We start from the raw sequence: 16,189 nt of genomic DNA, 5'->3' as shown, positions 1-16,189 counted from the left end.
TTTTTAATTTTTGGCCACACCCCACAGCATGTGAGACTTTAGTTCGCTGACCAGGGCTGGAACCCATGCTTCCTGCATTAGAAGGCGGAGTCTTAACCCCTGGACCACCAGGGAAGACCCCACTGCAAAGAATTTTACAACTCTTTTATGGGTGTCAACAAATATGGTTAACTGCAGTATGCTGATGAGATTGCCTGGGCATAGTTTGCTCTCTCACTTTTTTCCTGTTGTTTTGGATTTGATGTTAAGATTTTTTCTCAGTTGTTGTTTCGGGGGATGCCTTTCCATGATCTGCACAATTTACAGCCAGCTCATATAATTAGCCGGCACTAGTATTTTGTTTGGCAAAAGTCTAGAGAAAGTAGGCATGAATTGCCCATTGTTATGAAAGTGTTATTTTGCTCATAGGAGACTAATTTGTTCAATAGTATTGTCTATTGTCAGGAATTGTACATTCTGCAACCAGCAGTAATATAGAGGTACAGGGGACAATTGGGAAAGCTATTCAGTGTGTGGTAATAAAAAGCAATTACATTTTCTTAGAAATAATGATTTAGCTCTGTTTTTGTCATGGTCTGTTAAAGACTTAAAATTTCCTCTTTCTTCAGCCAATTTTCCCCTTTCAGATGCTAAAATAGAATTTAGGAAGATGGTGTTAGGGTGGGAAGAAGAAGTGCTCTTTCTCCCACTGGTCTTGACTACTTTTTTTTTTTTAATTAATTAATTAATTTTAATTGGAGGATAATTGCTTTTCAATATTGTAATGGTTTTTGCCATACATCAACATGAATTGGTTGACTACATTTTTGAGTGAAAGAAAGCTAATGGTTGGCATTGGGAAAACCATCGAGATTCTTTATTCTGTGTAAGGCTATGAGCTCCAGAGAAGGCAATGGCACCCCACTCCAGTACTCTTGCCTGGGAAACCCCATGGGTGGAGGAGCCTGGTAGGCTGCAGCCCATGGGGTCGCAAAGAGTCGGACACGACTGACGCAACTTAGCAGCAGCAGCAGCATGAGCTCCAGGACTGTGAGTTCATGGTTCTGTCTGTGGTGCCTATCACAGGGATCAGCACAGTAGTTACTCAGCAAATGTTTGTGGAATTAAACTAATAAATGAATAAATACACTTCTTAGGTCTTCAAAGAATTTTTCTTCACCATCTCTAACTCTGTCCATAAACTTCAATTCCTTTTTGAAAACCATTTTTAACTTCTCTGGCTCTTTCTCTTTGAATCTGAAATTTTCTGTTTTTTCCTGCCTCATCCTTTCTTCTTGAATGTTTCTCTCGGTTTCTCCATCTGAATCCTTTTTACCAGGTGTCTCCCGGATAAAATATTATACCATACTAAAATGCTGCCTAGCCATCTTATCACTGCTAGCTTGCATTTTTCAGTATGCAAAGATTATTTGTGACCTTTTTGCTTACTTTTTAAAAAATGGTAATTGTGTGGATATTCAAGTTGTCTATCTTAGTCCACATCGTTTCAGACCAATGAGCTGATTTTTCAAGAGCAAATACTTCAGAGGGGCTGACCCAGGAAATGATCTCATTCCTCCCCCTCTTGGGTTTTGCTGCCTCTGTCACTGTACCGTTTTTTTTCCTGTGTTCCTCTTCCATTTTCCCAGATGATCGTGGAACCCAAGAAAGGTTACATCTATATTTGTTCAGTTTCTCCCATCTGGTCAGGGTAGATGAACTGCTCTAACAGAATCTCCCCAGAGTATCATATCACAATCTTGTGTTCTCTCTCATACAATGTTCAGTATAGACCTTCCTTCTTGATCAAGCAACTCTTCTCTGACTACTGACTTAGGGATTCTAGATCCTTCCATCCTATGATGCAGACATCTTTAACAGGTGATCGGAGGGTTGCTGCAGAAGGAGAGGGTGCTGTAGAGAAGGTACGCACAGCTTGGAGGGGACATGCATAACTTCCCATCATATCCCACTGGCTGGAACCAGCCCACCTAGATGTTTGGGGTCATGTGATTGGGATTGGCCAATAGAATGTGAGTGCAGTTGTCTCATGATGGGCATGAGGGTTGTAGTGCCCGGCTGGGATGCCGATTACAGCAACAGCTACATGATTTGGAAAGGGAGCACCAGTCAGTGACATCAATCAGGTATTTCTGCACCATATGCATTAAATATTAAATAGCTTGGCTGTTCTTATTATTGTATTGATAATAGATCCCTCAGGTCTTCCTTGAAGATGAAAGGAAACATTTTGCTTAAACAATATCTTACATCTTCTGAATGCTTGAATAGTTTAAGTAGTGCTCCTGGTGAAAGGAGAGATTTAGAGATCTTACAGAATGCAAGCCACTGCCCTACATCTTCCTGTGCAGTCATGAGGGCATGAAAAAGTCTCTTGCCTTCAAATAGCTTTTCTTGGTAAAATTCAAATTCTCAGAATTAAGGTTGGAACAAAGGCTTGCATCAGCTAGGTGTGGCTTGAACCGTACACTGCTAGGTGAGTGTGTATGTCTGATGAGCTGTTTCGTGCTGTACCATTTAAAATTACCAAGAACAGTAGAATTTTCTGAAAGGATCATCTTAATGGGGCATCATAAAGATGTTTGTTCAAAGGCTCTGTTTGCAAGGTGAAAGGCAAAGTGAATTGAAGACTGGCCCTAAGTGTTCTTCCTGTTGATTATCTTGGGGAGCACAGCATGACCTGAATTGCAGCCTGAAAAGAAGAAGTATAAATTATGGTAGACCAAGCTTCAAAAAATCTGACTCTGAACTTATCACTTGACAGCCTGCTAACAATGCAAGTATTGCTAAGTTTTAAGTTGTCTGTCAGGAAAAATGGTGTGTGATCATAGACAAGATTTTCTTGGCATAGAGTGATATATGGTTTGTCCACTCAGCTTTAAATCTATGGTGCTTTCATTGCTTCTTCAAGAGATATCCACACTTTTATATCTTTTCACCTCTGACCCTTTAATTTGCCTTTTCTGGTCAGCTTTTAAGGGCTCAAAAATCTATCCCTCCTTCCTTTTCTTGTCAGAAAGGAGACATTAACACAAAACAGCCATTCATGAACACATGGTGTGTTCTTAATATCATGGGGCATACTTGTTGGTAACCAAAGCAGTGGCTCTGTTTGCTGATATAAAATTTTAAGTTGGGCGGGTGAACTGATAACAAGGCTGTAATAGAAGTCTCTGAAAACTTCTTTTTTGTGTGTGCAAAATCTGTCAAGGTAGTTTAGCCATCATTCTGTACCTCAAAGAGAACATAAGAAATAAGCAATCATACAATTTAAGAACTTGAGGGAATGAATAGTCTCTTAAATTCTTTTGATCCATATATCTTTTTATATATAACTTATTTTTCTAAGCAATCTAATTCCCTCAGTTTAAAGATAAAACTAGGATTATGACTTTTTTCAGAGTCAGGCAATCAGTTAATGGGAAGGAGGAAAAGGAAATATTTTGTGTGTGGTTGTTGATGCTGGAAGTCAACCAGCATAATTCTAATCCGTATTCCTTAGTTAATACTTGGCAGGAGTTGCTTAGTATCATTTGTTACCATGCTGATGATTGGAATAGTGTATTAAGTGTTTGTCAGTGGAAATAAAACTGAATTTTTCCTCAGAGAAAAATTGAAACACTGACTTCTGCATTATACTACAATCTTGATTATGTATACACATCAGAAGGGTTCCTAGTACTTGCTCAAATAGCAAGTAATTTGAAGGAAACCTTTAATAGGAAGACAGTGACAATAAAAATAATCACACTTATTTAAGGTCATTAAGAAATAATTGGAAATAATCATTTCCAATTTCAGAAGTGAGATGGAGAAAGAAAGCAAATCTATTGCATTTGTTCACCATTTTCAAATATAACAAGTATTGTTAAAGGTATTGTCTATCTACTATTCCTGGTAGCCAAACTTCCAAGATGGTACCCAATAGTCCTTCCTTTTTCCCCTGCCTCACTAAAGGGGACTGCCCTGTGTAACCAATACAATATCACAGAAATAACGAGGTGTGATTTCAAGGTCAGGTCATAGAGTGTTTGATAATTCTGCCTTACCTTCTCTTAGGTTGCTTGCTCTGGGGGAAGCCAGCTACCGTGTCGTGGGGACATTGAGAGGTCCACATAGCTGAGATCTTCCGCCAACAGCCAGGACCATCTTGTCAGCCATGTCAGTGAGCCTCCCTGGAAGTAGATACTTCAACCTCAACCTACATCTTGACTTTACAATCTAATGAGCTACTAGCCCAGAATTATCCAACTAAGCTACTCATGAATTCCTGACCTATACAAACTAGGCAGTAATAGTTTATTGTTGTAAAACTAAGCCACTAAGTTTTGGAGTAATTTATAATATAACCATGGATAACTAACTGACTACTCAATTCATAATCCTTTGTGCTATTATATTTTTATCATAATGACAATTTTTATAATGACATTTGTGTGTGGTTGTTGATGTTGGAAAATAACCAGCATAATTCTAATTGGAATCTCTTAGTTAATACTTGGCAAGAATTGCTTAGTATCATTTGTTACCATACTGAAGATTGGAATAGTGTATTATTTTAAGTGTTTGTCAGTGGAAACAGGGGCGTTCCCCATGGCTCAGCTGGTAAGAACCCAACTGGCATTGCAGGAGACGCAAGAGACACAGGTTCAATCCCTGGGTTGGGAAGGTCCCCTGGAGTAGGAAATAGCAACCCACTAAGTATTCTTGCCTGGAAAATTCCATGGACGGAGGAGCCTGGCAAACTATAGCCCATGGGGTCACAAAGAGTCAGACACAACTGAACTACTGAACACGTGTGCAGTGGAAACAAAACTGAATTTTCAGTAGTGGTAATAACAGCTATTTTTGTGGACCTACTGTACGCAAGGAAATGTAAGTATATCCATAGTCTTTGCAGTATTTCTTCAGAGTAAGTTTCGTTATTCTAATTCCACAAGTGTAAGTGATGAACTCAGAGGGTTTTAAAAAGGGCTTGCAGAACATGAGATGGTTACAAGTGGCAGATCCAGGGCTCGGATAAAATTCTGACTGTTCTGTTCTCACTACTGTATGGCTCCATCCTTAATGAAAACAGAATTACAAGTCACAAATACAGGAAGAGAAAGGCATTTGACTTTATAGTGCAAAGCTACTTAAAAGCAATCTTTATCCAAAATATTAAGTATATACTTAATTTCCTCACATTTTGTTACTTATTCTGCTTAAGCATCTGTAATGTAAATAGATGCAGGTAAGCTTTATCTTGCACAATTACCCTAACTGTAACTTGGGGATCAGTGTGACTTCTCTTGATGAGGTCATGGCAGATGGCTAATTATTACCATATTTCAAAACTAATATCTGAAATATTTTGGTGTTTTATGTTCTAATTATATATTAAATTTCAATTTCAGAAACACACAGCAGCTTCTCTGTGCCCAGCACTACAACAGGCACAGAGACAACTGTTCTCAACCTGGAGGTGTGTATCAGACTCCCTGGGAGGTTTTTCAAAGTGTGCATGGTTGCGAACAGTTTAACTCTTGCCTAAGGGACACAGTGATAAAGAAATTATTTCTACTCTTTAGCAGCTCACAGTACATTAAGAAAGTCAAGGACTTCCCTGGTGGTCCAGTGGTTAAGACACTATGCTTCCGTTGTAGGGGAGGCAGGTTTGATCCCTGGTCAGGGAACTAAGATTCCACATGCTACTCTGTGTGGCAAAAAAATAGAAAACAAAAAACAAAAACACAAGACACAAACAAAACAAAACAAGAAAGTCATATATTTACAATACTTTGTCTTCTCCTTCTCATTCTCTGTGGATTCCTTGTCATTTCCCCTCACTTTTGACCCTTGAGTGTCCCAGAACTCAGTCTTCCAGCCTCATTTATCTTCCTTCTCAGACCTGTAGGACTTCATTTAATCTCATGAATTTTAACTCCATCTACCTACTGATGACTCCCAAATTTATATTTGGACCTCTTTCCAGATTCATATTATCTCTGCCCAGACAACACTTCCCTGCGATACTCATAAGGAATCTCAAACCTTATACATCTCACAGGATCTCCTGGATTGCTCCCTGAATTTGATACTTCAGCACTGTTTCCCGTTCAGTTAATGGCAAGTCTGTTCTTCCAGCGCTCAGACCTAAATGCTTGGGGTTATTCTTGACTCCTTTATTTATTTATTTTTTTAATAAATTTATTTATTTTAGTTGGGGGCTAATTACTTTACAATATTGTAATAGTTTTTGCCATACATTGACATGAATCAGCCATGGGTTTACATGTGTTCCCCTTCCTGGACCCCCCACCCACCTCCCTCCCCATCCCATCCCTCTGGGTCATCCCATTGCCCCGGCCCTGAGCCCTTGTCTCATGCATTGAACATGGAATGGTGTTCTGTTTCACATATGATAATATACATGTTTCAATGCTATTCTCCCAGAACGTCCTACCCTCACCTTCTCCCTCAGAGTCCATAAAATTGTTCTATGCATCTGTGTCTCTTATTGTGTCTCGCATATAGAGTTATCGTTACCATCTTTCAAATTCCATATATATGCATTAGTATACTGTATTGTTGTTTTTCTTTCTGGCTTACTTCACTCTGTATAATGGGCTCCAGTTTCATCTATCTCAGTAGAACCGATTCAAATGTATTTTTTTTAATGGCTGAGTAATATTCCATTGTGTATATGTACCACAGCTTCCTTATCCATTCGTCTGCTGATGGACATCTAGGTTGCTTCCATGTCCTGGCTATTGTAAACAGTGCTGCGATGAACATTGGGGTACACGCGTCTCTTTCAATTCTGGTTTCCTCGGTGTATATGCCCAGCAGTGGGATTGCTGGGTCATATGGCAGTTCTATTCCCAGTTTTTTAAGGAATCTCCACACTGTTCTCCATAGTGGCTGTACTAGTTTGCATTCCCACCAACAGTGTAAGACGGTTCCCTTTTCTCCACACCCTCTCCAGCATTTATTGCTTGTAGACTTTTGGATAGCAGCCATTCTGACTGGTGTGAAATGGTACCTCATTGTGGTTTTGATTTGCATTTCTCTAATAATGAGTGATGTTGAGCATCTTTTCATGTGTTTGTTAGCCATCTGTATGTCTTCTTTGGAGAAATGTCTGTTTAGTTCTTTGGCCCATTTTTTGATTGGGTCGTTTATTTTTCTGGAATTCAGCTGCAGGAGTTGCTTGTATATTTTTGAGATTAATTCTTTGTCTGTTGCTTCATTTGCTATTATTTTCTCCCATTCTGAAGGCTGTCTTTTCACCTTGCTTATAGTTTCCTTTGTTGTGCAAAAGCTTTTAATTTTAATTAGGTCCCATTTGTTTATTTTTGCTTTTATTTCCAATATTCTGGGAGGTGGGTCATGGAGGATCCTGCTGTGATTTATGTCGGAGAGTGTTTTGCCTATGTTTTCCTCTAGGAGTTTTATAGTTTCTGGTCTTACATTTAGATCTTTAATCCATTTTGAGTTTATTTTTGTGTATGGTGTTAGGAAGTGTTCTAGTTTCATTCTTTTACAAGTGGTTGACCAGTTTTCCCAGCACCACTTGTTAAAGAGATTGTCTTTTCTCCATTGTATATTCTTGCCTCCTTTGTCGAAGATAAGGTGTCCATATGTGCGTGGGTTTATCTCTGGGCTTTCTATTTTGTTCCATTGATCTATATTTCTATCTTTGTGCCAGTACCATACTGTCTTGATGACTGTGGCTTTGTAGTAGAGCCTGAAGTCAGGCAGGTTGATTCCTCCAGTTCCATTCTTCTTCCTCAAGATTGCTTTGGCTATTCGAGGTTTCTTATATTTCCATATAAATTGTGAGATGATTTGTTCTAGTTCTGTGAAAAATACCATTGGTAGCTTGATAGGGATTGCATTGAATCTATAGATTGCTTTGGGTAGTATACTCATTTTCACTATATTAATTCTTCTAATCCATGAACACAGTATATTTCTCCATCTGTCCTCTTTGATTTCTTTCATCAGTGTTTTATAGTTTTCTATATATAAGTCTTTTGTTTCTTTAGGTAGATATATTCCTAAGTATTTTATTCTTTTTGTTGCAATGGTGAATGGTATTGTTTCCTTAATTTCTCTTTCTGTTTTCTCATTATTGGAGTATAGGAATGCAAGGGATTTCTGTGTGTTAATTTTATATCCTGAAACTTTACTATATTCATTGATTAACTCTAGTAATTTTCTAGTAGAGTCTTTAGGGTTTTCTATGTAGAGGATCATGTCATCTGCAAACAGTGAGAGTTTTACTTCTTCTTTTCCTATCTGTATTCCTTTTATTTCTTTTTCAGCTCTGATTGCTGTGGCCAAAATTTCCAAAACTATGTTGAATAGTAGTGGTGAAAGTAGTGGCTAAATGCTTTCAATTTTTCACCATTGAGGATAATGTTTGCTGTGGGTTTGTCATATATAGCTTTTATTATGTTGAGATATGTTCCTTCTATTCCTGCTTTCTGGAGGGTTTTAATCATAAATGGATGCTGAATTTTGTCAAAGGCTTTTTCTGCATCTATTGAGATAACCATATGGTTTTTTTCTTTCAATTTGTTAATGTGGTGTATTACATTGATTGATTTGCGGATGTTAAAAAAAACTTGCATTCCTGGGATAAAGCCCACTTGGTCATGATGTATGATCTTTTTAATATGATGTTGGATTCTGTTTGCTAGAATTTTATTAAGGATTTTTGCATCTATGTTCATCAGTGATATTGGCTTGTAGTTTTCCTTTTTTGTGACATCTTTGTCTGGTTTTGGAATTAGGGTGATGGTGGCCTCATAGAATGAGTTTGGAAGTTTACCATCTTCTGCAATTTTCTGGAAGAGTTTGAGTAGGATAGGTGTTAGCTCTTCTCTAAATTTTTGGTAGAATTCCGCTGTGAAGCCGTCTGGTCCTGGGCTTTTGTTTGCTGGAAGATTTCTGATTACAGTTTCGATTTCCGTGCTTGTGATGGGTCTGTTAAGATCTTCTATTTCTTCCTGGTTCAGTTTTGGAAAGTTATACTTTTCTAAGAATTTGTCCATTTCTTCCAAGTTGTCCATTTTATTGGCATATAGCTGTTGGTAGTAGTCTCTTATGATCCTTTGTATTTCTGTGGAGTCTGTTGTGATCTCTCCATTTTCATTTCTAATTTTGTTGATCTGATTCTTCTCCCTTTGTTTCTTGATGAGTCTGGCTAATGGCTTGTCAATTTTGTTTATCTTCTCAAAAAACCAGCTTTTAGTTTTGTTGATTTTTGCTATGGTCTCTTTTGTTTCTTTTGCATTTATTTCTGCCCTAATTTTTAAGATTTCTTTCCTTCTACTGACCCTGGGGTTTTTCATTTCTTCCTTCTCTAGTTGCTTTAGGTGTAGAGTTAGTTGATTTATTTGATTTTTTTCTTGTTTCTTGAGGTACGCCTGTATTGCTATGAACCTTCCCCTTAGTATTGCTTTTACAGTGTCCCATAGGTTTTGGGTTGTTGTGTTTTCATTTTCATTCGTTTCTATGCATAATTTTATTTCTTTTTTGATTTCTTCTGTGATTTGTTGGTTATTCAGAAGCGTGTTGTTTAGCCTCCATATGTTGGAATTTTTAATAGTTTTTTTCCTGTAATTGAGGTCTAATCTTACTGCATTGTGGTCAGAGAAGATGGCTGGGAAGATTTCAATTTTTTTGAATTTACCAAGGCTAGATTTATGGCCCAGGATGTGATCTATCCTGGAGAAAGTTCCATGTGCACTTGAGAAAAAGGTGAAATTGATTGTTTTGGGGTGGAAAGTCCTGTAAATATCAATTAAATCTAATTTGTCTGTTGTATCATTTAAAGTTTGTGTTTCCTTGTTAATTTTCTGTTTAGTTGATCTATCCATATGCGTGAGTGGAGTATTAAAAGTCTCCCACTATTATTGTGTTATTGTTAATTTCCCCTTTCATACTTGTTAGTATTTGCCTTATATATTGTGGTGCTCCTATGTTGGGTGCATATATATTTATGATTGTTACGTCTTCTTCTTGGATTGATCCTTTGATCTTTATGTAGTGTCCTTCTTTGTCCCTTTTCACATCCTTTATTTTAAAGTCTATTTTATCTGAAATGAGTATTGCGACTCCTGCTTTCTTTTGGTCTCCGTTTGCATGAAATATGTTTTTCCATCCCTTCACTTTCAGCCTGTGTGTGTCCCTAGTTTTGAGGTGGGTCTCTTGTAGACAGCATATATAGGGGTCTTGTTTTTGTATCCATTCAGCAAGCCTTTGTCTTTTGGTTGGGGCATTCAACCCATTTACATTTAAGGTAATTATTGAAAAGTATGATCCCTTTGCCATTTACTTTGTTGTTTTGAGTTCGTGTTGAAACATCCTTTCTGTGTTTCCTGTTTAGAGAAGATCCTTTAGCATTTGCTGGAGAGCTGGTTTGGTGGTGCTGAATTCCCTCAGCTCTTGCTTGTCTGTAAAGCTTTTGAATTCTCCTTCATATCTGAATGAGATCCTTGCTGGGTACAGTAATCTGGGTTGTAGATTATTCTCTTTCATTACTTTAAGTATGTCCTGCCATTCCCTTCTAGCCTGAAGGGTTTCTATTGAAAGATCAGCTGTTATCCTTATGGGGATCCCCTTGTGTGTTATTTGTTGTTTTTCCCTTGCTGCTTTTACTATTTGTTCTTTGTGTTTGATCTTTGTTAATTTGATTAATATGTGTCTTGGGGTGTTTCGCCTTGGGTTTATCCTGTTTGGAACTCTCTGGGTTTCTTGGACTTCTGTGACTATTTCTTTCCTCATTTTAGGGAAATTTTCAACTATTATCTCCTCGAGTATTTTTTCATGGCCTTTCCTTTTATCTTCTTCTTCTGGGACTCCTATGATTCGAATGTTGGAGCGTTTCATATTGTCCCAGAGGTCCCTGAGGTTTTCCTCATTTCTTTTGATTCTTTTTTCTTTGTTCCTCTCTGCTTCGTTTATTTCCATCATTCTATCTTCTACCTCACTTATCCTATCTTCTGCCTCCGTTATTCTACTGTTGGTTCCCTCCAGAGTGTCTTTTATCTCCTTTATTTCATTATTCATTCTATATTGACTCCTTTTTATTTCTTCTAAGTCCTTGATAAACATTTCTTGCATCTTCTCAATCCTTGTCTCCCGGTATTTATCTGTAACTCCATTTTGCTTTCAAGATTTTGGATCATTTTTATTATCATTATTCTAAATTCTTTTTCAGATAGATTCCCTATCTCCTCCTCTTTTGTTTGGTTTGGTGGGCATTTCTCATTTTCCTTTACTTGCTGAGTATTTCTCTGCCTTTTCATCTTGTTTAGATTGCTGTGTTAGGCGTGGCCCTTCTATATTCTGGTAGTATGAAGTTCCTCTTTATTGTGGAGGTTCCTCACTGTGGTTGGGGCTGGACAGGTGGCTTGTCAAGGCTTCCTGGTTGGGGGAGCTTGTGTCGGTGTTCTGGTGGGTGGAGCTGGATTTCTGCTCTCTAGAGTGCAATGGAGTGACCAGTATTAATTTTTGAGATGTCTATGGATTTGGTGTGCCTCTGGGCAGCCTGTATATTGATGCTCAGGGCTATGTTCCTGCGTTGCTGGAGAATTTGCGTGGTATGTCTTGCTCTGGAACTTATTGGCTCTTGGGTGGAGCTTGGTTTCAGTGTATATGTGGAGGCTATTGGATGGTCTCTTATTAATTAATGTTTCCCCTGGCTTTCAGTCTTATTCTTGCAGTAGCCTCAAGACTTTTCCTTCCATACAGCATCAATAATAAAACTTTTAGGTTAATGGTGAAAAGATTCTCCACAGTGAGGGATACCCAGAAAGGTTCACTGAGTTACATGGAGAGATGAGGTGAGGCGGGGGGGTTGAGGTGACCAGGAGGGGAAGAGGGGAATTCAAATGTGGAGAGAGCAATCTAGCCAGTAAGCACTTCCCTCTGTGCTTTCCACAGTTTGGAACACTCAGAGTGGTTCACAGAGATACATAGAGAGGGGGGAGGAAGGTAATAGAGGTGAGCATGAGTAGAAAGGGAGGAATCAAGAGGGGAGAGAGAGATCTGGGCAGTATCCTGTTCCTGAAGTGTTCTCCGGTACCCAGAACACCCTCAGAGATTCACAGAATTGGGTTGAGAAGAGAAGGAGGAGGGTGGGAGATAGAGGTTCCCTGGGGGAGAAGAAAGAGCATCAATAGGGGGGAGAGAGTAATCAGGCCAGTGATCACACTCCTGAGTAAAAATGGGTCCTAAAGATCGGGTACTTAAATGTACAAAATTGATGTCAAATATGTAAAACAAAGATTAAAAATCTAGAGTAGAGGTTAGACTCTTATAAAACTTACAATATAAAAAAAAAGAAAAAAGGAAACAGTGTAAAAAGAAAAAAAACAGTAAAACAGTAAAAAAAAGAAACATTAAAAAAAGTAAAACAGGAAAAAAACAGTAAAAAAAGAAAACAAAAGGTATAAGATATATGTATGCAGTTTGCTTCAAAAATAGGGGTTTTTTTTGCAAGTTAATAGTGGGTTATGAAAATGAAAGTTAAAGGTGTAATAGAGGACTTGAAGAAAAAGGAAAGAAGAGAAAATAAATTTTTTTTTAATTAAAAAAATAATAATAATAATAGTGAAAAAATATATATCCCGGACTTTCTCTTGAGCTGTTGTGAGCAGTGTGGGGTCTGCTCAGTTTCAGATAGATCCTTATTCCTGCTTATACTTTTCAAGATCTATAGGTCCTTTTCAATGCAGTCGGTATTAACTACAGGGATTTTAATCTGTTGGCGTGTCACTTCCAAAGCGCTTCCCTCTGTTTATTTGGCTTCTGTTTGGAGGTCTCTTCAGTATCTCATTTCCGCCCTGCAACAAAGGGGTGGAGGTGGTCTAAATTCGCTTGTTCAATCGTGCTGTGGGGAGGAAGGAACACTGCAAACCTGGCGTGTGTGTGGTGAGCTCGCAGTGTCTCGGCCGCACTGGGTTCGCCCCCGCTCTCGGCGTGTGTGCTTTCCCCGTCTACCCTGCTCAGGCTTCAGGTTACTCAGCCGGGGAGTGGGCTGGGGAGTGGGCCCTGAGATGCGTGCACTTCCCAGGTCTAAGCTGCTCAGGTTCAGGCTCCCGGTTACTCCACAAAGGCGCAGACTCGGTTTCGCCCACGGCTTGTGCCATTCCCGGTCGGAGCTGCTCAGGCGGCCAGGAGTTTGGCGAATGCGCTCTCCCCTGTTGGGGCGGTGCGGCTTATCACCTCCCTGGTCCCCGCCTCGGTTTACGGGCGCGCCCGGCTCCGGTGTGCTTTGTGTCGGTTCTGGGGAGCTGGTCTCTTGGTGCGACCCTCCCGGCGGCTGTCGACCCTCCGGGATCTCAGGCAGTCTTTGCTTAGAAACTGGGAGCCTGTTTGCAGTTTGGTAGGGGGTGCCCTCTCTGGGGCCGAGTTTGCCCCTTTCCAGCTCTGGGTGGCCCCGCCTGCCCGCTGTGTCCGGCGGGGGATGGAGCGGTCCGCAGCTGGCTAGCTCTCCTCTGGTATCGCTCACTCCTTTGCTCTGTGAGCAGGCCGGCAGTGCCTTAGAGTTGGGCTTTTCGCGGGATAGTTCTCTCTCTCTGGCTGTCCCACAGTTTAGGTTACTATCTCACGTTACTCCCTCAGATTGCCCTCAGGGCACTCGGGCCCGGTCCTCACCCTAGGCAGTGCCGCCCGCTCCTCTCCGTTCAGCCCCCACTTGCTGGTGGCGGATGATGCGAACGTCTGGGGTTCTTTGCTGGGAGTTGCTTTAGGCACGTAATCTGTGGGTTTTATTTATTTTTTCCTCCCAGTTACATTGCCCTCCGAGATAAGAAATCTTCCCCCACACCCGCCGGTGAGAGGGTTTCCTGGTGCTTGGAAATTTCTCCTCTTTTACGACTACCTCCCCGGGACGGGTCTCCGTCCCTAACTCTTTTGTCTCTCTTTTTATCTTTTATAATTTCTCCTACCTCTTTTGAAGATAATGCGCTGTCTTTGTGGAAGCCTGACGTCCTCTGCCAGCCTTCAGAAGTAGTTTTGTGAAGTTTGCTCAGCGTTCAGATGTTCTTTCGATAAATTTGTGGAGGAGAGAGTGGTCTCCCCGTCCTCTTCCTCTGCCATCTTAGCCCCGCCCTCGACTCCTTTATTTTTATCTAGATCTATCATTAAATCTTACTGGCCACCTTGAAGTCATACCCAGAAGTGGATAATTTCTTACTCACTTTATCACTTCCACCCTGGTCCAAGCCATCTTTATTTCACTATTGGCAAACATCTCTAATTCTTCTAGCTTTTATTCCTGCTCTCTTGGAGAATATTCTCAATGAAGTAGACAGTTGGAACCTTTTTAAATGTAAGTTAGATCAGGTCACTTTTCTGATCTAATGTCTTCCCATTTCACTCAAAATAAAAGACAAAATTCTTACAGCAGCCTGCAAAGTCCTGGGAGCACTTCTCAAATATACGTGTAATATACTTGCCAATAAAAAGCACAAAGAGGGTGGTAGAAGCAAAGTTGTATCAGGCTAAGGAAATGACTACAAATGGTAAAGAAACAAATATAATAATGCATAGTTGGTTTATAACATTAATAGATGTAATATTGTATAACAAAAATTCAACACAAAGAAGAAAAAGGGAAGAGAACTATATAAAAGTATTATTTCTATATATCGGTACAGTTAAACTAGTACAGATTGAAAGCTGATTCTGATAAGATATATATGGTAAACCCTAGAGCAACCACTAAAAATATAGTTTAAATTATTAAAGATGTCATGCCAGTGTATGGCAAAAAACACCACGATATTGTCAAGTAATTATCCTCCAATTAAAATAAATAAATTAACTTAAATTTTAAAAGAATTAAAAAAATGTTGATTGTCAGAGGTAAATCTTACTGTATCAGTAGTAACATTAAAAATGACCAGATTAAATCATGTAATCAAAAGGCAGAGATTGTCAGACTGGATTAAAAAGCGTGATCAAATTATATGCTACCTATAGAAGACACATTTTGAATTCAAATATACAAATAGAATGAAAGTGAAAGGAAAGAAAAATATATCATGTGCAAACAGTAACCACAAGAAAGCTGGAATGAGTCTTCCCTGGTGGTCCAGTAGTTAAGACTTTGCTTTCCAATGCAAGGGATAGAGGTTCAATCCTTTGTTGAGGCACTAAGATCCCACATCGGAGAAGGCAATGGCAACCCACTACGGTACTCTTGCCTGGAAAATCCCATGGTGGAGGAGCCTGGTGAACTACAGTCCATGGGATCACAAAGAGCTGGACATGACTTAGTGTCTAAGCAACAACAGCAAGATGGCCTAAACAACAGAAATTTATTTTCTCACAGTTCTAGAGCCTTAAAGTCCAAGATTGCAGTGTTGGCAGGTTTGGTTTCTCTGAAGTCTCTCTCCTTGCCTTCTTGCTATATGTATGAAGCATAGATATATGGTCTTTTCTCTTTGTTTGGTCTTTTCTATGTGTGTGCCACCATCCTGGTATCTCTCTGTATCTACAAATTTCATTTCCTTAAAAGAACATAAGTAGATTGGACTAGGGCCACCCTAAGGGCCTCATTTCAATTTAGGGCTTCCCTGATGGCTCAGATGGTAAAGAATCTGCCTGCAAAGAGTCAGACATGACCGAGTGAGACCCAGGGATCCTTAGTGGTCTCAGGAGACCAAGGGATCACTAATGATCTCATTTCAATTTAACCCCCTATTTAAAGGCCTTATCTCCAAATACAGTCATGTTTGGAGGTCTTGGGGGTTAGGGTTTCAACATATGAATTTGGGGAAATACAAGTCAGCCCATACATTAGATTTATTGTCCACAGTCCCCTATTATAATATAAATTTCATGAGAACATGGATTTTTTTAAAAAATTCATTTTGTTCACTATTTTAGTTATCAGTCTCTAGAACAATACCTTACCCATATGAGATACTCAGTAAGCATTTATTGAGTAAATACATGAAGACAAAAGGTAAGTGCTGTGGAGATATTCAGAGGATTTAGGGTGGTGGAAAGGACACAGGAGGAAGAGATAACTCGGCTTATATGAGTCATAAGAATTTAAAAGGCGAAAGGTTAATAGCCACTCCAGTGTGGTTTAAAGATCTTGCCAGGTACACTATCCATGCCAGCTCATTCACTCTTTTAGCTCACTCTAACTATATGCTCCTTTTCAACAGATGGAGAAACA

General features: G+C 39.5%; 1 protein-coding gene across 38 annotated transcripts in view; it reads left to right on the top strand.

Annotated features, from left to right (window-relative positions):
• The window catches only part of ST8SIA6 (ST8 alpha-N-acetyl-neuraminide alpha-2,8-sialyltransferase 6), a 269,895-nt gene that overhangs the window by 206,950 nt on the left and 46,756 nt on the right, over window positions 1-16,189 (top strand). For 13 of the 38 annotated variants that reach the window (XM_081553668.1, XM_081553669.1, XM_081553674.1 and 10 more), the window contains 2 exons: window positions 4,060-4,161; window positions 5,397-5,464. The exons of 14 other annotated variants lie outside the window; for them this stretch is intronic. Coding sequence is in view for 9 of the 24 variants with exons in the window: in XM_081553662.1 (XP_081409788.1) it covers window positions 4,160-4,161 (2 nt within the window). In the remaining 15 variants the exon portion in view is untranslated. Of the gene's footprint in view, window positions 1-4,059; window positions 4,876-5,396; window positions 5,465-16,189 lie in introns of all 38 variants that reach the window. 11 more of the 38 variants (XM_081553662.1, XM_081553655.1, XM_081553659.1 and 8 more) reach the window with 3 other exon arrangements.

Source organism: Giraffa tippelskirchi, chromosome 13 (assembly GCF_054371585.1).
Source record: "Giraffa tippelskirchi isolate mGirTip1 chromosome 13, T2T-mGirTip1v1.2.pri, whole genome shotgun sequence".
Classification (NCBI taxonomy): domain Eukaryota; kingdom Metazoa; phylum Chordata; class Mammalia; order Artiodactyla; family Giraffidae; genus Giraffa; species Giraffa tippelskirchi.
Note: the sequence above shows the minus strand (reverse complement) of the source record. Positions and strands in the feature narration are given on the sequence as shown.